The 27,465-nt window shown below is 41.4% G+C and overlaps 1 protein-coding gene across 1 annotated transcript in view; it reads right to left on the reverse strand.

Annotated features, from left to right (window-relative positions):
- The window catches only part of ADGRG4 (adhesion G protein-coupled receptor G4), a 148,214-nt gene that overhangs the window by 96,573 nt on the left and 24,176 nt on the right, over positions 1 to 27,465 (reverse strand). The window contains 7 exon segments of the mRNA XM_004713396.2: positions 4,511 to 4,643; positions 6,425 to 6,588; positions 8,108 to 8,160; positions 10,320 to 10,359; positions 11,859 to 11,923; positions 13,994 to 14,088; positions 15,089 to 21,034. Coding sequence (XP_004713453.2) covers positions 4,511 to 4,643; positions 6,425 to 6,588; positions 8,108 to 8,160; positions 10,320 to 10,359; positions 11,859 to 11,923; positions 13,994 to 14,088; positions 15,089 to 21,034 — 6,496 coding nt within the window.

Genomic DNA, 27,465 nt, shown 5'->3' on the forward strand with positions numbered 1-27,465 from the left:
TTTTAAATCTGTGAACACATTGATTGAGCACCCACTAGGTTATAGAATGATATAGGAAGCACAGTCAAACAGGGCAGGGTTTTTTTTTCCCTACAGGAGCTTATAATTAGATGGTGTGAGACTCTAAATATAATTATAGGCTAAATATAAGGGCAAGTCAAAAAGTATTGCTGCAAATAAATATCTTTATGAAACCGCATTTTTCCATTTCTCTAACCCTTCAAAAACTCACTGCCATTCAGTTGATATCAAGTCATAGTGTCCCCATAACAACAATTATGTTGTTCAATCCTAACAATAATGGTGGGGACTCAATGGCACCTAACAACAACAATAGCCCTTCCTCCAAAGAAATCTTCAATTTATTATCACACACACACACACACACACACACACACACACAGCAAGTTTGGCATACTCTAGAGCAGTGGTTCTCAACCTTCCTAATGCTGCGACCCTTTAATACAGTTCCTCACGTTGTGGTGACCCCAACCATAAAATTATTTCTGTTGCTACTTCATCACTGTAATTTTGCTATTGCTATGAATCAGGCGACCCCTGTGAAAAGGTCGTTGGACCCCCCCCCCAAAGGAGTCGCGACCCACAGGTTGAGAACTGCTGCTCTAGAGACTCAAATCATGTTCCTTTTCAACGTTTTCTGAGTTTGGGGAACAAAAAGAAATCTGAAGAGACAAAATCATGGCTGAAAGGTGGATGGGGTAATATTTCCCAATGAAATTCTCCAAGAACAGCCTTTGTCATCCTCAAAGAATATGCAGGTGCATTGTCATGATGGGGGGAAAATTTCTTGACACAAGGATCCTGGCCTTTTTCTCACTAAAGCAGTGTTCAATGTCCTTAAGACTTCTTCCTATGAGTCAACCAGGGCTCAGTATAGCACCAATGAAACAAACAATATCTTTCTACTTCTTTGAGGCTTCCTCACCACCACCACCAACTATCATGACCCCAGTCCTACCTTTCACTGCTGGAGCATGTACAAAGGTACAGACAAGCAATAGGAGCTTAGGACACACGGAATCCAGGAACAGGGTTGGGAGTAGTGAGACCAGGAGGGTAGGGAAAAGGGGAGGAGAGGAGGGGAGGAAGGGGGAACCGATCGCAATGATCTACACATAACCACACACACACACCCCAGGAGTATGAACAACAGAAACCGTGGGGGAAGGGGGACAGGGGTCAATGTAAGATATGAAAATAATAATAATTTATAATTTATCAAGGGGTCGTGAGGGTGGGGTAGGAGGGAGGGAAAAAAGAGGAGCTGATATGAAGGACCCAATAGAAAGTAAATGTTTAGAAAATAACGATGGCAACAAACGTACACATATACTTGATAGAATTGATGTATGGATTGTTCTAAGAACTGTAAGAGCCCCCAATAAAAGGATCTTTTAATAATTTTTATGAGACTTCTTCATAAAAAATCCCCATGACTGTCCTATGTCCTGTGAGGAACTCTTTCAAGACTATCCTTTGTTGTTCGCACTCACTCATGCCCATTAAGTCGGTTCTGACTCATAGTGACCCCTTAGGGCAGGGTATAGCTGCCCCAGTGGGTTTCCAAGAATAGCTCTTTATGGGAACAGAAAGCCTCTTATTTCTCCAGAGGAACAGCTAGTGGTTTTGAACTGCTGACCTTGTGGTAGCAGCCCAATGAGTTACCTACTACCCTGTTTCCCCAAAAGTAAGACATCCCCTGAAAATAAGACCTACTTACAGTTTTGCCTCTTGCTGAAATAGAAGGCATCCCCCCCGAAAATAAGACCTCCCCGAAAATAACACACACACACACCCGAAGCTACCGTAACTCTGGACTCTGGACTGTAGCGGCAGGCACCATAGTGCAGCTCACTGTTGGCCGCAACGCAGCTGGAGCAGACAGGAAGTGCGAAGTGTCTTTCAATAAAACAATAAACAATAAATGTGTACCGTATCTTCTTCATGGGAAAAATAAGACATCCCCTGAAAATAAGACCTAGTCCATCTTTGGGAGCAAAAATGAATATAAGGCACTGTCTTATTTTCGGAGAAACAGGGTAGGTGCTGATAAGTGGATTCCGCCTCATAGCGACACAGCGTGAAACACTACCTGGGGGGGAGGCTTTCCTCATGTTCTTCTGTTGCAGCCACTGTGTCAATCTGTTTTGTTGAAAGGCTTCCTTTGTTTTCAGCTGCCCCTCTACTTTACCCTTGGGAATCCCTAAAAACAGTTACCATAACCTTGAGCTGATCTCTCTACCTTGAATTTAATTGACCCAGCAGGTTCCCTCAAAAGCCAGTTTGATTGGATCTTGCTCTCTGGATCATATTGGAAAATTCATGACTCATTCTCAGTTACAATTTATTTCATAAAATCATCTTCATTATCTCCAATCTTCCTTAAAAGACCAATGGAATGATCAGTGAGTGATTTTTATGCAATACATTCTTCCTTTTTTTTAAAGCATTCTAAGGAGATTAGAGAGAAAGACAGGGCTGTCGACTCCCATATACAATCTCGGAAACTCGCAGGGGCAGTTCTACCCTGTCCTATCGGGTCCTCCTGAGTCGGTATTGACTCAGTGGCAGTGAGTTTGGTTTCGGTTTGACAGAGATTAAGACAAGTGTATTCCTGAGAGAACACGCCTGTCACTGATGGTAGAGACATGTTAAAACACATCTTATTTGGAATAGAAGAGTTCTGGTGGCACATTGGGTTACACATTGTGCTGCTAACAGCAAGGCCAGCAGTTCGAAACCACCAACTACTCTGTAGGGAAAAGAGCGAGGCTTTTGACTCCACGAATCTATTACAGCCCCAGAAACTCACAGGGGAACCCACAGAAACCCTGTCCTATAGGGTCGCTCTGAAATGGTATTGACCAGATGGCAGTAAGTGTGGGTTTTCATTTTGTTTTGGGTATTTGGAATCAATCTGCATATTTTGGTATTTGGAACAAACCTGTGCGTATATGAAATAGAACCTTAGTATCAATGTTTTGTTTTGTTTATTTTTACTTACCCTCGTATGATATGAAATGCTGTAGAAGCCAACACAAACTTATCAAATCATCAAGCATAATTACTTATTTTCAACATTTTGAATGAGCTGGGCTTTGACAGGTACGAGGTCGAGAAAGACACACCAACCAGAGGAAGGGACACAAGGAAGTGTTCCCTGAATCCCAAATGCCAAATGACCCTTTTCAGGCGGAGCATGGGTGAGGAAGGAGAACTACGGAGTGCCAGAGCGAGTCATCTGGAAACCAGGCCTGTGGGTCTTGGGTGCTCTAGGTAGAAGTTTGGACTTCAATCTGAGTCCACTGTGGAACTTGTGCAGGAAAGTGATAAGACAGCAGTCATACTTTAGGAAAATCACTCGAGCTGCTCCGTGGAGTCTATTTGGGAGATAATGGACCATTCGAAGGCAGGTGACTGTGCTAATGGTCCGCAAGGGATTGCATGGCAGGGAGGTTGAAAAGTCACATTTGCCAGGGAGCTCTGACTGTGATAGTACAAGCTGTATGCCCAGACACAAAAGGACAAACACTGTGTGGTACCACTTATATGAAATGCCTAGAATAGGCCGATGCCCAGAGACTAAGGTTTGTCAGTGGTTACGGGAATGGGAAGGAGGGAAAGGGGGAGGGCACTGCCTAGGGGGGCTGAGCTTCTGCCCAGGGTATTTTGGAAACATAGTAGTAATAGTTGCACAACATGATAAACATGATTAGTGCCACTGAATTGTGCATGTAAAACTGGTTGAAATGACAAATGCATATTTATATACACTTTGCTACAATAACTGATTTTAAAGTTGCATGCCTTGCTGACTGATTAGATGTATGAAGAACAAAGTAAGGTGTTCATGATTTCTCCTTCCAAAAGAGCACTTTTAAGCCTCTATCAAAACCTGCTGTTACTCTGGTCTTGTCCACTTAAGTTAATGGCATAAACCATTAACAGTAGTGAGTAAGAAAAAAAATGAGGGGGAGGGGGCTGCCAATTTTAAAAGGGAAATGATAAACTCAGTAATAGAAGGGTGATTTAATGAGTTATTATGGCCCATCAACGAGATAGCTTCTGAGGCAGTTTTTCAAAATGATCGTAAGAAAATGAATGCAAAAACATGACAAATGTTTGATAAACCACTGAGTGAAAAGTAAATCATATTACTGGTATAAAGATGGTGATTACTACTATATAAACCTTAAAGCACACGGGGGGGGGGGGGGGCAGAAAGCTATGTTTAGATGCTGGCATTATGAGTGTCTTTTTGGTTTGTTTTATTGAAAAAATTTTTCGGAAATTTTGATGTTCCTTTAAAAGAAAGAAGAGGAGAAGGAGAAAGGGAAAGGAGGAAAGCAGAATGGAGGGAGGAAGGGAAGGTGGCACAGAGATGGAGGGGGGTGGCACATGCACTGGACAAATTTGACATAGAGATGTGCCCCAAATTAAGTGGATCCTGTGTATCTGAATTAGCAATTAGAACTTGGCTGCTCCATACCAGATTCTGGTAGCACTTCCATCCTCATTTTTTATGCATCTAGTTTGGGCGATCTCAGTAGGGTTGGTTAATAGCCACTTATAGGTCCCTTTGAATTTTGAGACTGTTTCATCGGCTTTGCACTTTCCCGGCTCTGAAGAGAAAATGTATACATGTTTAAAAGGGCAAGAGGCACTAAAAAGCAACACGAACAGCCATTACAGCCCAGCACTATTGCTCTGCACATAAACATCAGCAAATAAAAGTGGAAGCTTCCCCACCACCCCCCAGCCAGGTCATTTAAACCAGGCTTCACTGGAAAATAAAATAAAATAAAAAAGCATTAAACAGGCACTGTTTCTTTCAATAAGCCACATCAGCATAGCAACACATTTAATCTTTTTCATTAAAGCCACTGGTTCACAGGATATATTTTTGTTTTTCTTACCAAATTGTTCATATGCATTAAAAGCCACACAAAGGGGTCTAGAATGAAAATCTGCAGTTCCCACCTGCCCACTGTCTGACTTCCTAGGCAACTCCACGTGTGTTATAATAGAACTTAACAGGATTTTCAATGGCTGGAGGGTGTTTTTTTTTTTAAGTAGATTGCCAGGTCTTTCTTCCAAGGCACCTCTCTCAAAATAAACAAAAAAAAAACTGCCATCAAGTCAATGAGGACTCATAGCAGTCCTATAGGGCAGAGTCAAACTGCCCCTCTGAGTTTCTGAGACCAACTTTTTAAGCTCGTGAAGGGGCTGGTGGTTTCGAACTGCAGGTCACAGCCCAATGCATAACTATTATACCACCAGGGCTCCTCTGGGTGAGTTTAAACTACCACCCTGTCAGTAGCCAAGTACTTAAACATTTGTGCCATGCAGGGCACCTTCCCTCCTAGACATCTACTGTTCATTTGATGTGCCAACACAAGAGAGTGTAAGTCTATGCCTCTTTCTGAGGGGGTCCTCTCTTCTTGGACTTGGGGTAAGTTCAGTTTTAGTAAACTCAATGTGTCTGACATCATCAACAGAGATCGAGTTGCTCACTTCTGAGGTTGGTGCTAAGGGACAGATCTACTATCCCTTCTCAAAGCGCAGCTAGGGTAATTTTGGCTACCCACTATTGTCACTGGATGCCTGACTCTGATGCTAGAAGTTGTTCCCAGGCATTGGCAAAATGGTCTGAGCAGTGGTGCAGCCAGCCATGTCCAAACATCCCAGTCTCCTCTCTGGGGAAAGCAGGAGAGGTGCTTTCATCTCACTCTCAGGATACCTTCATGAGAGTCATTTGCATGACGGGATTTACCTGCAGCTTCAACAATTCTATGCCTTCCATCTCCAACTCACCTTGCATAATGACTGGCTGCCCAGCACTACTTAATTAGGTTGTGGCCAAGGGCCGTACACTCTAATGCCTATGTGTGTGACCTTGGGTAGCTCCATGTCTACTGGAAATCAGGAACAAAGCTAGCCAGGATGGGAAAGAGGTGGAGTAGTCAGGTAGCCTTTCTCTTTCACCGCTAAAGCCTTGCTAATCTGAAAAGAAAAGGCCGAGGAGAGAAATTTAGGACCACGACCTGGTCATTTTCGAAGGTGAACAGGCTTGCTGAGTTAATCAATAAATCAGGAAGTATCCATAGGGCATTTATTGTGCGCAACCAGGAAGCTCCCCTGGTCTCTATTTATGCAAGAGGGGCGATGCTATCACTCTGTTGATAACTGTCTGTGGCTCCCATCCAGAGCTGACCGTGATCTTGTTAACCCCTCTGAGGCTGTTTTTTCCATGCTCTTCAAAGGAGGACAATTGTCCGGGCGAGTGGGCAGTGAGACTATGCAAAGGAATGTGAAGGGAGCTGCTATGTCCTTGTTATGAATTATGGGTTCATAATTAAGAGAATGCGATCATTCCCAAATAATCACCCCTCACAATAATTACCTAGTTTTTTTACTGCAACATCTTCAGACTTTACTAATAAAGTCAACTAATCTTGGGTGAAGTTTCCATGGGTAATATTGCCATGTATTTTACTTCTAATCTTGTGGATCAATTCATTAGGTGCTAAAGAAGAGTTGGCCTTTACGATGACCTGACAAACACAGCTAAAAAGGAGAACAAAAAATGAAGACATTGCAGGGATGTCAACCTAGTGTGGCTTGGCCTAGGGCACTCAAATTCTGGGCAGCTGTCCACTGGGAGTTCATCAGTAGCAAACCGTTTACAACTGTTCAGTGGGAAATTGTAAGAAATGATGGAAGATGGCGCATGGAAATCTGATAAATTTTCTCATATCCCAAACAGTCTACTCAAAATCTATTTTCAAAACAAGGGTCAGTAAGATTTGCATCATGTTGAAATGGACGGGGCATGCAATTTCTGTAGAAGTTTGCAACCATTAATAGAGAAGATAGAGTACTCGGGATATATCACTTCAGAGAAAACCTTTTATCTTTCTGCTCTCCAATTTATCCATCATTACGACAACAAGGCAAACAGGCACATGCTCAATTAGTTTATTAAGATGTGTTCTGGAGAAAGCTTATTATCTAATTGAATAAAAATCATGATAATGATAGTAATTAACATTTTTTAGTGCTTGTTCCACATGTTGGGACTCATTTTACCCTCACAAGGACACAAGGTAAATGGTATTATTAGCCCCCATTCTACCAAAGAGGGACCTGAGTCTTAGGGAGGTGATGTTTCCCAAGGTCACAAGGACCTAATATTGCATTTCTATTTACTCTGTCCACTGAAAAATATGTTATGAAAGAAAAAAGGTTGTCCTTGATCTCGACTTCCACAGCAACGTCCTCAAACATTTCATTTTCTTCTAATATCCAAGTAAAGAACTTACTTCAGGGTCACAAACTTACTTGTAAGGATATATTGTTTTCTCATTTACATTTCTAGTGAAGAACACAGTTCCTAAGTTTCTTAGCAGTAGTCAAAAGTTAGGTGGACTTGTGTTTGCTCAAAACATCTGTCTACATCCAATCTAGGCAATAGCTCCACTTCCCTCTGATCCGTATTTGGTGACGTCCCTGATCATCCTTACCATTCCATTTGCAGGCTCCTTTCTCTCTGCTTTCATCTTTCTAGAGGACTGACTCCTCTTTTAAAATCTCTTCTGTTGCTGACAATAGACCTCTAATTTCCTAAAAATTCCAGTGATCTTTCCATGGGCCTTCTCAGCTATTATGTCCCTCTTAAAGTGCATCAAGCCAATCCAAACAGGCAGTGTTTGGGGAGGATGGGAACTGGACCATGAGTCTGAACAGGACTGAAATTGCTTTCCACGTTCTCTTTCAATTTTCTTGCTCGATATTTTGTGGACCTTTTTGACTATTACAAGTACTTTGTTACCCCACCCCCAAATTAGGAGCACTTTATACCATTTTCTCTGCACTACAAAGAAGCAGCAGGTAGGCTACCAGGCTGTCACTGTGACCAACTCAACTTATTGCATGAAAACAAGAGCCCAATTACAGCATCTGCAAAATAACTCCTGGGTACTTTGATCTCTTTCTGATAACTCTGACCAACAGGCTGCTCACACAGAATTAAATGTAAGAAAAATCAGAACGAAATGTACTGGCTATGAATCATCCTGGCTCTTACCTGTATGGTACACGGGAAATATAATCCATTCCTTGCCCTTCTCTCTGTTCCAACTGGTGCAAAAGAAAAGTACAGTCACTGAAGTCTTTGGACCAATGTCACAAATGAAAATAAGGCTTATTGTTAATGACACCGATCATAATTGCACTTTACAGTGATGAAATCTATTGCCATTTTCAATCGCCTTCAAAAATGTAATTGCATTTGGTCCTCACACAACCCCTGTCAGATGGGCAATACAGAAATTGAAGCTCAATTTTCTAGCTGAGAAATCTGAGTTTTAGAGAAGTTCAATGACCTGCCCAATATCACATGGCAGAGCCATATTATTAAGAGTGAAATCTAAGCCTTCTGGATCTAGGTACTAAAATGATGATAAACTCATTTTCATTGAGTCAATTCTGAATTATAGCGACCCTATTGGACAGAAGAGAACTGTTCCTGTGGGTTTCTGAGATTACAAACCTTTATAGGAATAGACAGCCTCATCTTTCGCCCATGGTTGTGAATGGCTGACCTTTCCGTGAACAGCCCAAGGCATAACACACTACACCACCAGGCAATACAAGGGGGCTTCAAAAAGGTACAGCAGGCTGCCTGTGGGGCTGCTAACCATAGTCAGCAGGTCAAACTCATCCTGCACTCCATGGGAGAATGATGAGGTTGTCTACTCCTATAAAGATGCACAGTGACCCCAGGAAGCCCACAGAGCCAGTTCTACCCTGTCTCAGAAGGTCATTGGGAGTCATAATTGACTCAATGGCAGTGAGTTTAAGTTGTTTGAAGCTCTAAGCTGATGGCAGTGGCGGTTGAATGGTAGAATCGAAGAAGACAAGGGTTTGATTCCCAACCAGCGCACCTCATATGCAGTTAAAGTGTTACCATAATATTTTATAGGCTTCAGTAGAGTGTCCAGATTAAGATAGACTAGGAAGAAAGGCATGGTGATCTATTTCGGAAAATCAGCCAATGAGAACTCTACAGATAACAAAGGTCTGATTCTTTTGGGTGCCAACTCCACCATAGCTTATAACATTAACAAAGCCCTAAGCTTTACATAAAATATCACATTCCATACTTTCAGCAGCCCTGTGAGACAACAGTACTCTGTGAACCTCATTTCACAGATGATACAGATAAAGGAAGATTCATTAAGTTTCCCAAGGTCTCACAATCAGGAAAGGGAAGAATAGGAATTATAATCCAAGCAACTGACTCTAGAGACCACGTTACCGACTGTTATACTTATTATTTAAGAGGAATATTGGCTGTGTCATATTATTTCTTAAAATGTGATAAATAAATTTTCTCACTCAGTTATTCACAGAAGGTGAATATTTTTAGTGACAGCAGATAATTTAGAATACACTGGAAGTTTGACTGTATTTTGCATAACCAAATTACGTATCTTATATTCAAATACCTTGAAAGTTCAATGTTTACTAATCATTTCTGACGTCATCTTGTAAAACTTTCAGGCAATTTCTGTCGAGGCAATTCCAACTCATAGCAACACCATATATGTCAAAGTAGAATTGTACTCCACAGAGTACCAAAAAATGGCTATTTCTTTTAAGAAGCAGATCTGGATGTAGATTACCATGTCTTTCTTCCAAGGTACCAAGCACACTGATGGTTTGCACTATGCTGGAATAAAGACCAGTAATTGGGAGAAAGGTGGTAGGAGATACTATTTTAAAAAATGACCTCAAATCAGTACAACTAGAGGTTGGGTTTATTGTATCCATCTTGGAAGAGCCTTTTTTTAAAAAATCACATGTTTACTAACAAGAAACTACACCTACCATTTACAATTCCAGAGTCGCGTAGGCTACAAATGAATAGACCTCAAAAAATTGCCACATGGCTAGTTTAAAAAGCAGAGAATGGCTTTCTTGCTGAGTTCTTGTGCCCAACCCAAGAAAAGTAATTATTACAAGTGAGCCTTGCCTAATGGTGAAAAGTTATTGCTTTATCTCTGTGTCCCCGAGTGTCACATGCTCAGCTGCTAACCAAAAGGTTGAAGCTTCAAGTCCATTCCTTGGAAGAAATGCCTAGCAATTTACTTCTGAAAAATCAGTCATTGAAAAATCCTATGCAGTTCAGTACTTCTCTGACACACATGGGTCCCCATGAGCCAGAATTGACAAATGGTACTAGTAATCAGGTACATAATGGGTCACAAGTAGATTCCTTTTGAAAAATTACTTACAATAGTTCTGTCCATGATCATTTCTTCCTCAAGCGTGTCTCTGTATCAAAAGCAGCACAAAAGATTACAGAAAAAAGCAAACGGATTACCAAATGCATGAGGACACAAGATCAGAAGAAAGGCAGATTTGTGGCAGAATAGTAGAACCCCCACGTTCAGGAGAAAATAGTAGTAGAACTACAAGGGAACACTTGGAAAAAGCATGGCTTCTTGCAGATCAGAATGCTAGTGAGCAAGCTCACTTCCAGGAGTAGTACCAGTCAGAGTGCATACAAGATATATACAAGGGTTAAAATAACCCTAATACTCACCATGAGGTAACAGAACAAATACATGACGATATGTGCACCCATACAAAAGTATCCTGCTCAGCCATTAAAATGAGTAAGCTAGATCTGTGATTCTTGGTATGAGAAGATGTACAAGATGTATTCTACAGCAAATTAGGAAGACTAGAAAACAGTACGTCGAGTTGGATGACACACTCTTGGTTAATGCACAGAAACAGATGTAAACTAATATACCAAGAAATGAAAGTTGCTACCAGGAGCTCTCCGTGGTAGGGAAGAGTTAAGGCTCCAGAAATTTTCATTATCCATGCTATATATTTCTATAAAGCTTGATGATTTCAAAATGGCCACTTATTCCCTTTGTAATAAAGAACAACAGTAGATGCATTTTTAAAATAATGTTGTATACTCCAAACATCCCTAACTTTTTCTTTCAATAACCTATCATACATTTATAGGCATTAATTTAGATGAACCTTCTGGAACCTATTTATATCTGAACATGTTAGCGTAATCGAAATCTCAGTACGTAGTTTTAAAAACCAGCTTGGTATACAGAGTTATGGTATACAGAGGTCTGCTTATTTTTCAAAGAACTGCTTCAGGGTTTTCCTTTAACACATTGACTATATTAGTAGAAGTCCTTTAACACTACTATTAGTAGTAGTCCTTTAACACATTCCTTTAACACAATGACTCCTACTGCTATTGGTATACATGTTAGGCAAGATCTCAAGAAATATTTCCCAGATGATCATTTTCTTTTGCTGTGGTCTCCTTAATAGTTCTGAATGTCTACTGATTTCACTTTTCTAACTTGGACTACTCAATATTCCTTACATTTCAAGTTCCCATTTGGAATTTGGAAAATTTTTAAAATGCAGTGTCCTAAAATGAAACGCCTTATAAATTATCATGCAATGGCCGTCTTCACCTTTTACCCCTTTGAAGTATGATTTGGCGGAAAAAAATTAATAACATCATAGAATTTTTTTAGCTAAAGGGATCATTAGAAGTAATTCCGTTCAATTCCACTCTTTTGCCTATTTGTTTTCTTTACCCATTCGCTCAGTAACTTAATGTAAATTTCTTCTTCATTCCAGAAAGGATCTACATTTAGAAAGGAAGATATAACTGAAAAATGCAGCAGTCCCTAAGATTCCGGCGTAAGCAAAGAAAAACCTCTTTGGTTATGAAAAGACCCCGAATGCCCTCAAATTTTGGCCCATGGTAGATGACATCCACATACCTGTTTTTAATTTGGGTAGCCAAATTAGCGAGAACGAACTCACTGTCCTGAAATATAGAATTCAACTGCAAAACAAAATAAAACAAAACGTCAGTTTTCCTATTCATGCTCCTCTATCTTAACCGAGCAAAATCAGTCACCTGGGACAATGTGATCATTAGGCTGCATTCATTATTTCCATAGGCTCCACTCAGGTTTTCAATTTACATTTTGCGCACCCATTTTCAAGCACTATAATCATGGCACATACACTTCAAAATAAAAGCTGATGAGAAGAGTGCGGAAAAAGACCCCACCAGTTAATGTTAGTCGGGGGGGGGAGGGGGGGAACAAATTCGTGTAACATAAATCTGGGGTGTAATTTAGCAATAGCTATTAACATGCAAAATGTCCATGCCCTTTGATCTTGCAATGCCAATTCCAGAAATGTATCCAATACACATAGTTAAATGCCTCCAAAATTTATTGCAAGGACATCATTTTTCATAGTGGTTCTAAAAAGGGGAAAGAACAGAAGTAACCTGTGTCCACCGATAGATGCCTACATTAAAGGAAAACGATAACTGCATTACAATAATCTACTGACACAGTACACATCTGTTAAAGTGGATGCGATGATCTGCATGGACCCACATGAATATGCTCAAAATACATGATTAAGTGGAGAAAAAGCAAGCTTTAGAAGAGCATAGCTAGGAATGGTCCCCCTTATTTGTTTGTTTTCTTGAAGGAATATATGCATGGCTGCTAGTATCTAGATAGTGGGGAAAACGGAAACAAAAAATAAAGAACAGCTCAAATTGTTAGGAAGAATTAATGTAAGCAGTAGTGCTAGAAAGGATATTCACTTTCTGGTTTTCAGATGTCAATTTTATTTTCAGAGACTATGTGTTAGTCTTATCACTAGAAAAATATGAATAAAAAATATGTATCGCATTGGAGAAAGAGAAAAAATTTAAATGCACAAAACAAAGATATTTAAATAAAGTTATATACACTTTGTCATCACTTCTCTCCCCTTTCTCCCAATAGGAAAATTTGGCTGTGACTCAGAGATTTGTGTCAGTGAAAGGAAATGTACACATGTAAGCAAATTAAAATAATAACACCCCAGGAAGACTTTTCAACATTGGCACTATGTAATAGAAACTGCACATGCTTTCCTGATGCTTATAGGAAAAAATATTAGTTGTGGAATAAGCAGTAAAAAATAAAGCCTAGTTTAAATCTACTCAGTCTCAACAGATAGATAGATAGATAGATAGATAGATAGATAGATAGATAGATAGATAAAGTAAGTTAAAAAGTATTGCTACAAAATCCTAGAAACCTCTTTTAAACACAAACCTGAAAATATGAAGCTATTATTTCTCGACATATTCTCCCAGCTAGGTCTATACATTTCTCAAAGTAGTTTTTCTGCACTCTGATTTTCACCATGTAAAAATAGCAATTTTGGCATACTCAAGGGACTCAAATTGTGTTCCCTTTAAATGCTCTTTGAGTTTGGGGAACAAAAGGACATCTGAAGGGTCAATAGCAAGGCTTGTAAGGTGAATAAGGGTAATTCTCCTAGGATAGCCCTTGCTATTCTCAAAGAATAAGCAGGTAAATTGTCGGAATAGGTGGTGGTGGAGGGGCGGGGATTCCTCAGTGCACTTTCTTGGTCTTTTTCTCATGAATGCATTTTCAATTATCATAAAAGATCTTCATAACATGCCTCTGTGAATGTCTTGCAGCTTCAAGAAAATCTATTCACATTACTCCTTTGGAATTAAAAAAAAATCCCCCCCTCTCCCTAAAAAAAACCAAGTCACCAAAACCTTGAACTGATCTCTCTGCCTTGAATTTAACTGGTCTATCAGGTCCCCTCAGAAGCCAGGTTTGATTGGACCTGTTTTTGAAGGCACCCTAAGGAGACTAAGACAAATGTGTTACTGAGAGAATTGTGGACGGCCTCTACTGATCGCAGAGACATGTTTAAATTAAACACGTTTTGTTTGGAATAAACCTGTGCAGGCATGAACTGGAAGCCCAGTAGCAATAATTTTTAACTTACCCTCTGCATGCGTGTACGCCCTTGTCCACAGTCATCTACATTTCTATGAACATAAATATTAAAAATGTTGTTTTACCCAATATTCCGCAAATTTATTTATTACACTGGTAATAAGGATCCTTGGCTCTCCATCAGTGACTGAGAAGTTCATTATAATATTGTAGAAGGAAACTGTAATTAAAAATAAGATTAATTTTATCCTTTTATTTGGTTCAAGATATCTGACTTTCTGTAAATTAGGTCAAATTAATCCATTTTCGCTCAAACTGAATAATCTTTGGTTAAATCTAAGAGCAAGGAGCGGCACTTTTGGCACTATATTAAAAAACAAAAAAGATATCACCATCTATGGGTTTGGGGGGGTTTCTTCTTTTCTTTTTTTGCTTTAACTGCTTCAGCAACTTTCTTTTTCTACAAATGACTCCCACATCCTCAACTTTCCAGATTCTCAGGCCATTCAATGGCCACGCTGAATATTATTTTGCATAATCATCTGTACTAAGAAAATAACTGTTTCTTCCTATGGTTTTCTGTTGCAAGCTTGCCTCTTCTTATGACCCCATTGCTCTTATAATTAATCCTATTAGATTTCCATCTTGGTAGGTTGGATATTGAAGCAGCATCCAAAATTTGGGTACTATGGATACCAAATACTCCCTAGCCATGGTTAATATTCCTATTGAGCAAGAGGAGGATATTGGAGAAGGTTGAGGCCTATGTAAGAGGCATTGATAAAGGCAAGACAGAACATCGTCTGCTGTTTTCTGAGATAAGGTCAATCTGATTGGGTGTGAGGCTATGTAATCCTTTTATTGGGGATGGGGTGAGGTCCTTGGTCCATGGTGACATTGTTACAGTCAGAATCAAGGGCTCAGGGACAAAACCAGTGGAAAGGAGAATTAAAAAGGTCACACTGGGTGGAAAGATACATTTGTGTTATATTTGGAAAGAAGGAAAAATAAACAAGATGGCTGCAGAAGTCTGTGTTTTCATCAGGTCTCTGCTGTACTCACTGTCTGAAGAACATGAGAAACCCCACTGCACCCTTCTTTATTATCCTTTCCTTCCCTAGGAGAGCTGATCATTTTTGGAGACCATTTAGCTCATTGTGCATAGATTCTGCTAGGGGTGGGAGATTTTTAAAACACAAAGGCATATTGTACAATAGTACCTGTAGACTCAGCAGCGATAGTTGAAGTCATTGTTCCTCTAGACAGAAAGGAAGGTGTGGAGTCAAGCCAGGTTGTCTCATAAGAGGAAGAGATTAATGAAGACACCATTGCTGTAGACGGATGTGTTATTCCAGTGGATTTGAGTGGAAATGAGGCGTCAGTAGCAGTGGAAGTAATAGTGACTATATTTGGAAGCGAGTCCAGTGTGGGCTCAGAAAGAACTGCAGTAGGGGATGTAGGTCCAGCTGGGACACTGCCCCATGAAGATGTTATTGTAGGGCGAGACAGAGGAACGGAACCAATAGATGAGTTTTAGTTAGTTATAAGAGGTGACATGCTTATCCTGCTAAAGGATGGAAGTTGAGACACAGTCCTGGAGTTGACCAGCACAGTGTTTCTGGGGGATGCCCCTGGGGGTGTAGAAATGTCTACATTGTCTTCTGTGGTTTCTGTAGACATTTGGAGAGAAGCTGGGAAGCCAGTTGTGATACTAGCCATTGTAGGTATGGGAGTGGTTCTAGTGAGGACAGGGCCTTCAGTGGCAAAGGGAAAAGTTGTCAAGTCAGTGAATGAGGGTGTTGGTGTCATGTCAGAAGCCAGAAATGTGGAGCTTGACTGCTCTTCTGTAGAGGAAGTTATAGCTTGAGGAGTTTGGGATACAGTTGTCAAAGGGGAACTTGAAGGAAGACTAAATGGAATCCAAGTCTGAATGAGTAAAGTAGCAGCCTTTGAAATGGTCGATTCTGCAATGACACCAGAAGATTCCATTGGGAGTGTGATTCCAGGAGTTAAAGCTGTAGTGGTCTTCTCAAATGGCTGCAAGGGGGGAGGGGTAACACTTGAAGAAGATGGCAATAAAGGATTCTCAGAGAACCCCAAATTTGGCAGAATTCCAGAGGTGCGGATTGATGATTCTGAGGTAGCCCCTTCAGATACAAGGCCAGTTTGAGAGGCTGTGAGCGTTGACAATGATACTGGGGTAAGTGGTGGCATTTCTGTGTCCTTTTTGTTGGATGTAGGTGTAGGAACAGTGATGGGAATTGAAAATTGAGTGTCCGTAGCTGTGGGTGTATTCCAGGAAGTCTTAAGCAAAGACTGGGAGTTACTAGATGTTATTGCTGTTCCCTGCACAGGAAATTCAACCATATGGGATGTAGGGACTGGAGACGTCTTTGTAGTGGAAAAGTTAGCTTCAGTACGATGAGGTAAATTTAAAAATGGTGTGAAAGAGACTGGAGTTGCTATGGATGGGGTCAACAAAGGATGCGAAGTAGAAGTATTCACAGATGTGGCACTTTTTGTTAGTTCATCTGTTAAAGAAATATTTTCTGACAGGGAAGTTATCTTTCCTGTACCAGAAGAAAGGGAAGTGGTGACTTTCGCCCTTCTTGTGGGTCCCGGAGTACTGTTCAAGTTAGTTAAAGAGGAGGAAACCTGACTATTCAGGGAAGTATGGATATTATCTGAAGGGAGAGATGAAGGCCTATTTTCAGGGACAATAGTGCTGGAATAAATATGTGTGAGACCTGTCACTCGACCACTGCTCACAGTAGATCGGGAGATGTCAGTCATCCCAGGTAATACGTTCAGAGTTGTAGTCTCAACTTCTTTAGATAGTTGTTGGCTTGTTGACAGAATTGGTGGCAATGTGGCCATTGGTGCGGAGGAAACAGCGTCAGTGTTTTCAGAACTGAGTAGAGAAAAGGCAGTGGTGGTTGGGGTGGTTTTCACAGAGGGAAAATTTGACTTTTTCAGAGAGGAAACCAATGTAGGTGTGATCCCGGAAGATGTCGTTGTCGTTTCGGAAGTAGTAAAAGCAGGAGAAACCATCGTGTCTTTTGCAGTAGGCCAAGTGTATGTCACAGCTATGACATCCGCTGTAGACGGTTCTGGTGTCGTGGCAGTTCTTGGGACTGGTGGAACTAATAAGGTAGAGAACGACTCAATTGTGGAAGTATCAGAAAAAGACACTGCAGGTGAGGAAGTAGAGTCCTTAGCTGGCAGGGAGGGGATCTCAGATCTCGGCCCCGAAGTGACTACCGATGGACTTTTCAAACAACCCGAGTGTGTTGTTTCAGAAGGCTTAGCCATTGGCATTGTGGGTGTGTCAGAAACAATTCTGGAAGTGAAAGCAGTGGCATTAGTTGGCAGGAAGGACATCTGGGAGGTAGGAACAGGGGTTGCCATTGAGGTTTTCCCAAACATCGGTACATTTGGAACAGAAAGGACTGTCGTGTTCTTGTCATCATTAGAAATCGCTGTGAAGTTGACATTGGAAAGTCCGGTTGTGGAAAGAGACAAGGACCCAGAGGAAGTCTGTGTGCTTTTATAAAGAGGAGCGAAAACTGAAGTGACCAGCGGTTGAGTCCTGAGTGAAGGCAGCTGAGAAGTAGTTGTGCCGATGCTCATAGAAGTGGGTACTGTGATTGTCCTGTAAGATGAAGTATCTACAAAAGAAGTGTCCTGGTGGAATGAGACAGGGGGAGTTACAGAAGTGGAGCCTACTGTCATTTCCACAGATCGGGGAGTGTGTACTGAAGGGGTACTCAAGTTTTTCTTTTCAGAAGATGCAAGTGCAGTGACTGTCTGAGCTAGTGAAAGGAGAGTGGTGTCCCCAGCACTGGCAGACATTTCTGAAATGGGAGCATCTACTGTGTTATGTGAGGTCGAGGGAGGTGGAGTAGGTGTGCTTCCAGAAGTGGGATATAAAGCTGAACTTCCCTCAGGCAGAGTTCCAAGTGGAATCTCTGAAGGTGAATGTGTTTGGTGACTGGAAATCGTTTTGGTTTCTGTATCTGGCATTTCCAAGGATGAGGTGCCATGGGAATATGAAGTAAAAGGAATCTTTGATGGGGACGTTTTTATTGCCTCCATAGTCCTTGGAGTATTTCCCAAGGAGGTGATCATTTGTTCTTTGTCAGATGACACAATAGAGGTATCTTTCATCAATAGGGTGGGAACAGGTGTGTTTACAAGATGTGTGGAAAATTGAGAATTGTGATTGTCTACTGAAGTAGTAAGCTTGTTGGTAGAGGTATGTGATGGCATGGTCTCATCAATAACAGAGGTTTCTGTAGTGCCAGTCACCAAGCTAAGAACAACTGTACCACCACTCAAGATAGCCTCTACCACTTCAGATGTAGGTTGGGTTGCTGCTGGTGTCGATGCAGTTGAGAACACACGAGTGGAGAACACAACAGGAATGTTGTCAGGGAGAGATGCGGAATGGGTAAGAAGATGTGTGGATGGAGTTACTGTGTCAGATGAGATGGAAGGAAGGGTGCTACCAACATTAGTTGTCATAGGAGTAGGGGGGCTCAGTGAAGGGACTGGAGCTTCTGTCAAAGAGGAAACTGTCATGGGTGTCATCTTGACAGAGGTCACTGTCACTTCTGAAGTGATAAGAACAGGGTCTGTGTGGCTAGGCATGGCATTGTTGGTCGTAGGAGTCTGGCCCAATATTGTCACTGATGTTGTCATCACTGTAGCTGATGGAAGAGTTAAGGGATCTGAAAGTGCAGATGTGGAGAAAGTCCTGGCCAGTGTTGGGGACTCAGGTATGGTCACCTTAGTCTCATCAGATACCACCGAAGAGGTGACAGTAGAGTCATTAACTGACGCTGAGAACATATGGGTAAGAGGTCCAGGAGTTGCTGGGGAAGGGGTGGATGTAGGCTGTGGAGGTAAGGGGCCAGCAGACCAGGGCGGCATTGGTGTACTGTCTGCAGCAGTGGTGAAAATGGTTCCAAGTATCCTTGGAGTAGAAACATCCAGGAGGTCAGGGAATGTCTGTGAGTTCCCAGAAGTGGGAGATGGAACTGAATTCCCATCAGGTGGAGTCTCTGAAGTCCAACGTGTTGTATAGGTGTGGGTGGAATGGAAGATTGCTGTAGTTCCGTTGTATGAACTCAAACTCTTAGATGTGCTTTTCATAGATTTTGTTGTAAACCAACTTTCTAGAACTTCGGTAGTTGCAGTTTTATTGTCCACTGGAGTAGTAATTTTTTCGATATTCAGAAAAGGGGAAATGGTGATCGCAGCTGTCACCTTTGGTGCAGATCCATGCGTTGCCTCTAGTTTTGTGGGAAATGGAGAAACCTCAGGTGTCACTGCTGTAGCTGACTTGTCCTTAAGATCACCAGAAGTTGTTTCTTGCCTTGTCAGAGTAGCATTGAGAAGTTGTGCTGTCACCGACGTTGAAATAAGGCCTGTTGTCTCTTCAGATGGAATTGCATTTTTTGTTTCTGTTTGTGTGGTCTCAGAAGGCTTCTCAGTAGGAAAATATGATTCAATATCAGCAAGGGTAGATTTCATATCTTCTGGTGGAACTGTTTCCCTCGGTGTAGAACGAAGCTCATTTGTGGCTACTGTGAACACAGGGGTGGTTTTGGATTGTAAGGTGGTCGCTTTAGACTCAGATGGTTTGGGTACAGACGTGGCTCCAGAAATTGTGGATAAGTCAGCAAACCACGGAGATGTCAACTTGGATAGAACTGTTGTATATCTGGCTGCAGTAGTAATAACAGCATCAGCAGCCGTAGCAGCCTCACTTTCTGTGAATGTGTTTGGTGGAGTGATAATATTAACTGTTGTCAATGAATTTTCCGCATTAGAAGTACTCCCACGGAATGATGATGTGAAATTTTCATTAGGCGTAAATGTAAATATGGTGCTCTCATCTATCGATGTCAAAAGATTCTGGTCTGGCCCAGAAGTCCAAGTGGTCTCATTAGTGAACAATGCATGAGTCGTTTCATCAGTTAGAGTTGTAGGGCCTAACTCCAGCGCCTTGGCTGTGGAAGCTGATCTAGTAGAATTCAAAGGAAGCATGCTTTCACCTGCTGTGGTCACGTTCTGTGTATATATTGGCCCTGTGAATGTTGGGACGGCAATGGTTTCAGTCACTATAGGTGCAAGTGTGATTCCAGGCATTAAGACTGTCATTGCGGTCTCAGCATCAGGAACTGTCCGGACACTCTGAGCTCCCGTGAGCAAAGTGGATGTCCTGAAAGAAAGGGCTATGGACGAGGCCTCTTTCGTCACAGAGGTAGATATGGCATCCTCCACACTGGGTGAAGAGCCAGTCTGGAAATTTGTAGATGCCAAATCCGTTACAGTTGTTCTTGGGCCAGTTTTCGTCTCAGTGGGCCTAGTTGAAAGAATCACTGGGTGAACTGTAGATGCAGGCTGATTTCTAGTAAACACAGAGTCCACTGGAGCAGCTGTGGACATGAGCTCAGTCTCAGGTGGGAATACTGATGCAGTCCCAATGTGAGCAGTTGTAGCTAACACCTGTTCCACTGTAGACCATGGTACAGTTCCAGCAGCTGAAGATGGAAGAAATGCATGACCAGCTGTGGAGAAGGGGCGTGTCCCAATAGCTGTGGATGTTGTAGGCACAGAAGTTGATTCAATTGATGAGAAAAGAGTTGTTGTCTTCATAAAAGCTGTCTGAAATCTAGTTGATGAAGTTTTAGATACAACAGAATTCTTGGGGAATCCAGATGTGTATAGAAAAGAAGTAGCTGTCGTTGGATTAAAGGTCTCAGAAGTAAGGGATTCTGCCATTTTTGTTGTCATTGTCTTTTCTGACGATAGGAATTTACTTGTTTTCATGGAATTTTTAGTAGTGATTTTGGATGTACTCTTTGTAGGTGGTGTAACGGCTGCTGACGTAGACAAAATATCTGCTGCTAATGCAGATGTCTCAGCTATAGATGGAAAATTTTTTGATGCAGTCATTGTTTCCAGAGGTGGAGATGTTATATTGGAATATGATACAGTTGTACAACTAGTTTCAAACACAGGATTACTATTAGAGACCACGGTAGAGGAATCTACAGTCTTTTCTAGGTTTAGTCCAGTAATTTGTGATGGAGTTGTGAAATCTGTCTGTTGCGAAAGAGTTGTACTTGTTCCTGGGGTTGTTATATTATCAGAAACGACTGAAAAAAATTTTAAAAATGTGTTACTTTACATGCAGCTATATAAATCAAAAGACAACTATTTAAGAAAGTGCTCTATAATTTCTTCACTTATTTTTAAGAGGAACTAATCAAATATAATGAAACCATTGGATTACTTGAGATGTACAAATGGAAACAGGACCCAGAGAGAAGAGTGCTATTACATTGGGGGAATTGCAACCAATGTCATGAAACAAAATGTGTATAAATTGTTGAATAGAAACTAATGTACTCTGTAACTTTTCACCCAAACTATAATTATATATGCATATATAGTTAAGTCCGGTTGAGAGATGATGGTGATTTAGCCAGGGTGGAAAGTGATCGAGATAGAAAGAATAATATGGGATGAAGACATATATTTTCTCCTGCAGAGCAGCTGGTGGTTTATGAACTGCTGACCTTGTGGTTATTAGCCCAACTATACCATCTCAAAAAGACTAGATTTCTAAACAAGGTCTCATTCATGACTACTAGGATTTAGGACTTCAACGTATCTTTAGAGGAGACATAACTCAATCCATGGAAGAAATCATGAAGTGAAAGAGTTGAACATAAATTTTCAAATGGCAATTTGAAATATTACAATGAGGTGTGCAAATACTCAGTTAGAAAACCTAAAGGGAACATGCTCGGTATACCTCAAGCTAATGGAACAAAAGAAAAAATTCCAACCTTGAGTTGAGTTGAAGGATACTATGGGCAAAATATCAAATGATGTAGGAGACATCAAAAGAAGATGGAAGAAATGCACACAGTCACTTTCCCAAAATACCTGGTGAACATTCATACCACTTCAAGAGGAAACATATTATCAAGAACTGATAATATTGAAGGAAGAAATCCAAGCTGCACTGAAGGTATTGGTGAAAAAATGAAATACCAATTGAAATGTTTCAAAAAACTGATGCAGACCTATGAGCACTTACTAGTCTATGACAAGAAAGTTAAAAGCCTACTGATGAGAAGATATTCAGATTTGAGCCCATTACAGAGAGATGTCCAACAGAATGCAGAAATTATCTAACATCACTACTGACACGTGTAACATTTTGCTTAAAAACCATTGCAGCAGTACATTAACAAAGAGCAACCAGAAATTCAAGTCTGATTCAGAAGAGGACAAAGAACAAGGGATATCATTATTTATCTCTGATGGATCTTGACAGAGAGCAGAGAAAACCAGGAAGATGGTTACATGTGTTTTACTGACTATGCAAAGGCCTTCAATTGTCTGGATCCTAACAAACTATGGTTAACAACGCAAAGATTGGTAATTCCCCAATACTTAATTGTACTCATGTGTAACCTGTACATAGACCATGAGGCAGTCGTTTGAACAGAACAAGAAAATACTGCATGGATTAAAATCAGGAAAGGTGAGCATCATGGTTATACCCTTTCACCAAAGTTACTCAAGCTGTATGCTGAGCAAATAACCCAAGACGATAGGCTATATTAAGAAAAACCGTGGCAAGAGGATTGGAGGCAGGCTCATTAACAAACTACAGTCTGAAGACGAACAACCTTGCCTGCTGAAAGTGAAAAGGACTTGAAGCGCTCACTGATGCAGATCAATTACCACAGCCTTCAGCATAGATTACACCTCGACGTAAAGAAAGCAAAAATCCGCGCACTGGAGCAATAAGCAACGTCATGATAAACAGGAAAGATTGTCAAGGATTTGACATACTTGAATCATCTGGCTCATGGAAGCAGCAGTCAAGAAATCAAATGGTCTACTGCACTGGGAGACCTTTTAAAAACGTTAAAGAGCAAAGGTGTGCCTGACCCAAGCCTTGATCTTTTCAATCACCTCATATTCACGTGAACGTTAAACAATAAAGAAGGAAGACTAAAGAAGAATCGATGCATGTGAATTGTGGTGTTGGCAAAGACAATTAAAAGCACCAGGAGCTTCTAAGAGGGCAGACAAATCTGTCTTGGTAGAAATACAACCAAAATGCTCCTTAGAAACAAGGATGGTGAGACTTCGTCTCACATACTTTGGGCATGTTATGAGGAGAGACGAGTCCCTGCAAAAGGACATCATGCTGGTAAAGTGGTGGGGGCAGTGAAAAAAGGCAGACTCTTGATGAAATGGATTGACATCATGGCTGCAATCGTAGGCTCAAACATGAAAACCATCGTGAGGATGGTGCAGGCCCAGGCCGTGTTTTATTCTGTTGTACACAGGATTACTATGAGTCATCACAGGAGATTCAATAGCTCATAACAATAGCAACATAATCCATAACAACCAGTATATATAAACTTTCTTTAAAGACATTTGGATGTGAGAAAAGGAGAATGATAAAATAGTACCTGTGTAGGAATGTGAGAGGCTTAGTTTTTATGGAAAGTGATTGAACATATTTTAAATTTCACTGGAGAAATAAAGGAATACGAATGAATTGTTTTGTGTATGCTGCCATCTTTGCTTAGAATCTTCTTCATAGCCTTCTTCACTTGATCAACTTCTACTCATCCTTCATATCTCACCTCATGCACCATATCCTCAGGGAAACTCATTTTCCTAACATTAAGTAAAAATACGAAGCTTGGAATGAGGTGAGAGCACTTTGGGAATCCTAACCGAACTGCTATTGGAAAGGAAAATATAACAAGGTGTAGTAGAAGTGTTAAGATATGCAAATGATGGACTCGGAGGAAAATGGTGATTCGATAGGACTCACCCGTCTGGAGCTCCTGCTGCCAGACCAGAAAATTGGGAGGTAAGGTGAAAGAAATGGGGAGGTGGAGTCCTGAAATTAGAACTAGGGTACTAGCGTCTCTCCTGAACCCCTGTTTTGTGTGTTATTTCCACTCACAAAGCAAACCAAGAAAGCTATAAAGCGCTCTAGGTTTGGTGGGCACCGGCTGACAAGCTCCTCGCACCCTTGCGGGAAGCAGTGACTTCTCCAGGCTGACACCCTAATCCCAGATACGAGGAGAGCCCCATGCCGGAGCCCTCCCCTCTGTTGGCTACCTTGAGCTCACAGCCTGGGAAGTGGGAGTAGTGGGTAGCCATAATTTGGAGTAGAAGAAAAGGCAGATTTTTACCTGAGGCAAGATTGCGGTGTGGGAGAAAATTGGATAGTTGGAGTCCAGAGAGCGAATTTAGTTCCAATTGGCCGAAAAGGAAACCATCCCCCTGATAAGCTGGATCTCTCCCTCTGGGGGTCATCGTGAAAGCCCCCAAACCAGAGCACATCACAAGCATAACACAAAAAAGAGTAAAATATATATTATTGGTTAAAAACTCAAACCCTAGGGTAACATAAATCAGCATAAGAAGAAGCCTAGCTAAGGAATACCAGAACTTAGCTACAGGGCCTGGAGACTGTTTGCAGAACAAAGACCCACTGAAGTAAATCTCGGATTTTAACAGAGCATGGAGCTGCAGTCCAGAGACTGAGGGAGACAATTTAATTTGATTGTATTCTAGCTGTCCAGGGGGATAAAAAATTAAAAATAAAATCCTCTGATCTAGTAGGGCACCAGCAGTCTAGATAGGACAATAGGCCCAGCTTCCCTCTCAGTGATTCTACACACAGCTGGGGAGGTCCTGCAGGTCCTGGGGCCCTAGACAGGCTGTGGGTACACCCCACCCCCCACCCCTTCTGCAGTGCTACATAAAACACAAGGCAAGTATACCAGCGAATTCCAGCGCTCAGTACCGCGGTGGAAACTGATGCCTGGCCATGGGTGCAATCTTGCCTTTGAAAGTATTCCCACCCTACATCTGTGGAACCCTACATCAAACGGGTACACCACTCCGCTACCTTGAGGAAGAGTTGGGACTCCTCCAGCCACACAGACAGGTGATCAAGTCTCAGTTATGTCCTTACCACTCTATTTCTTCTCTCTTCATTCACTTGTCCTTCCATCTTTCCCACCACAGTCTCAATGAGCTCAGGTTTGTGTTGGGTTTCTTCTCTCTCTCTTTCTTCTTTTTCCCTCTTTTATTCTTTTTCCCTCTTTCTCCTCTTCTCTCCCACTCTTTCCTACCATACGCCACTACTGGCTATTAGGTCACTACCCTCCGCCTAGGGCAAATCAACCCAAATATCAGGGGAAACTCCAGCCTTCCCTCCATGTGAGTGCTGTACACCACACAAGGCAGCTGTCACAGCCATCTACACCACGCTGAACTGCTGAGGAAACCTCCGTCTGACCTCTAAGGCAATCTCTTCAACTAGGGCAATTCTGCCCAGCACCACTGGGTCCCTGCATTAAAAGGGCACACTAACCTGCCATCGAGGGGCAGGGTCTAAACCTCTCTGGCCCCACATTCAAGCAATCAGGGATCAGCTATCTCTTCATTCTTTATTTCTTCCTTCTCTCTCTCTTCCTTCTTTACCATCACAGCCAATCTTAGTGAATACAGTTGAGTTTTCCCTCTTCTCTTTCTCCTCTTTTTCTTTCTTTCTTCTCTCTTTCTTTGTTCCCTTCGCTTCTCTCTCTGCTTGTATGATTCTCTCTTCTCCCTCTCATTCCTTTCACATGCCACTGCTGGTTCTCAGACCCCTACACTCTGCCTAGGGCAACTATGCCCATAAGTGAGCAACCTGCCCCTTAAGACAGTGCTGCACACAGCACAGCACAGGGTCAACTATCTCTTTATCTATTTTTTAATTCTCTCTCTCCTTCGCTTTCCTTTTTCTTCTTTTTCTTTCTTTCTTTGTGTTCTTCTTTCACTTTTTCTTCTTTTCTCCCCTTCTCCTAGCTCTGCTCTCTGTCCTACCACAGCCTCAGCAGATTCAGTTCTCCTCTTTTGTTATTTTCTTTTCTTTCTTTCTTTTCCTTTTATTTTTTTTTTACTGTTTTCACTTTTGTTTACTCTGTGCATTCTGGTTGTGTATGTGGGAGTGGGTGTTAGTTTGCTTGACATTGTTGCTCCAGTCTTTCTTTTATTCTTTTCTATTGGACTGCTCTACACATTAGACAAGATCACAGAAGAGATGATTAAAAAGGTGGTACCCTTTACAATAGCGAAGCACAAATTGAAATACCTAGGGATATACCTGACTAAAAAACGAAAGATATGTATGAAGAAAATTATAAAACACTACTACGAAATCAAGCATGACCTCAACAAATGGAAGAATATCCCATGCTCGTGGATTGGCAGACTCAATATAGTAAAGATGTCAGTTCTGATCAAGGCACTATATAAGTTCAATGCTATCCCGATACGAATACCACCATCCTTCTTCAAAGAATTGGAAAAACTGATTACCAACTTCATATGGAGGGGGAAGAAGCCCAGAATTAGCAGAGAACTCCTCAAGAAGAAGGACAAAGTGGGAGGGCTTGCTCTACCTGACTTTAGCGTGTACTATACGGCCACAGTAGTCAAAACAGTTTGGTACTGGTACAACGACAGATATTCAGACCAATGGAAAAGAGCTGAAGACCCAGAAATAAAAACATCAGCATACAGGCAACTGATGTTTGATAAGGGCCCAAAAAATATTAAATGGGAAGCAGATGCCATCTTCAATAAATGGTGCTGGAAAAAATGGATATCTACCTGCAGGAAAATGAAGCAAGACCCATACCTCACTCCATGCACAAGAATAAACTCAAGGTTTTTCACAAACCTTGAGATAAAACCCCAAACAATTAGGGCCATTAATGAGGGAATTGGGACAAACCTGAGAATCTTGGCATTGGGAATACATAGGCTATCAGAAATAGGGAAGGATACAAATACAGAGGAGTGAGAAATAGAAAAGTGGGATATACTGAAAATAAGACACCTTGGTACATCAAAAGAATTCACCAAAAGAGTAATAAGAGAGCCCACCAACTGGGAAAACATCTTTAGCAATGACACATCAGACAAAGGCCTTATTGCTAAAATCTACAATACTTTGCAAGCTTACAATAAGAGAAAAACTAATTGCCCACTGAAGAGGTGGGCAAAGGACCTGAACAGATGTTTCAGAGTTTGAAATCAGAATGGCCAAAAAACATATGAAAAAATGTTCCCGATCATTAGCCATAAGTGAAATGCAAATCAAACCAACTATGAGATAGCACCCAACACCCTCAAATATAGCCCAATTCAAAAAATCAGAAAGCAACAGATGTTGGGGGGGCTGTGGTGAGATAGGAACTCTCATCCACTGCTGGTGGACCTGTAGGTATGTATAGCCACTATGGAGATAGATTTGGTGATTTCTCAAACAGATGGAAATTGAGCTACCAAACGACCCAGCAATCCCCCTACTGGGCATATACCCAGAAGAGGCAAGAAACAGACCATGGCCAGACATCTGTGCTCCAATGTTCATTGCAGCACAGTTCACAGTCGCAAGGAATTGGAAACAACCCAAATTTCCATCAACAGACGAATGGATTAAAAAACTGTGGTGCATACATACAATGGAGTACTATGCATC

The sequence above is a fragment of the Echinops telfairi genome, unplaced genomic scaffold, assembly GCF_000313985.2.
Source record: "Echinops telfairi isolate 266 unplaced genomic scaffold, ASM31398v2 ScPeMD7_20;HRSCAF=75, whole genome shotgun sequence".
NCBI lineage: Eukaryota > Metazoa > Chordata > Mammalia > Afrosoricida > Tenrecidae > Echinops > Echinops telfairi.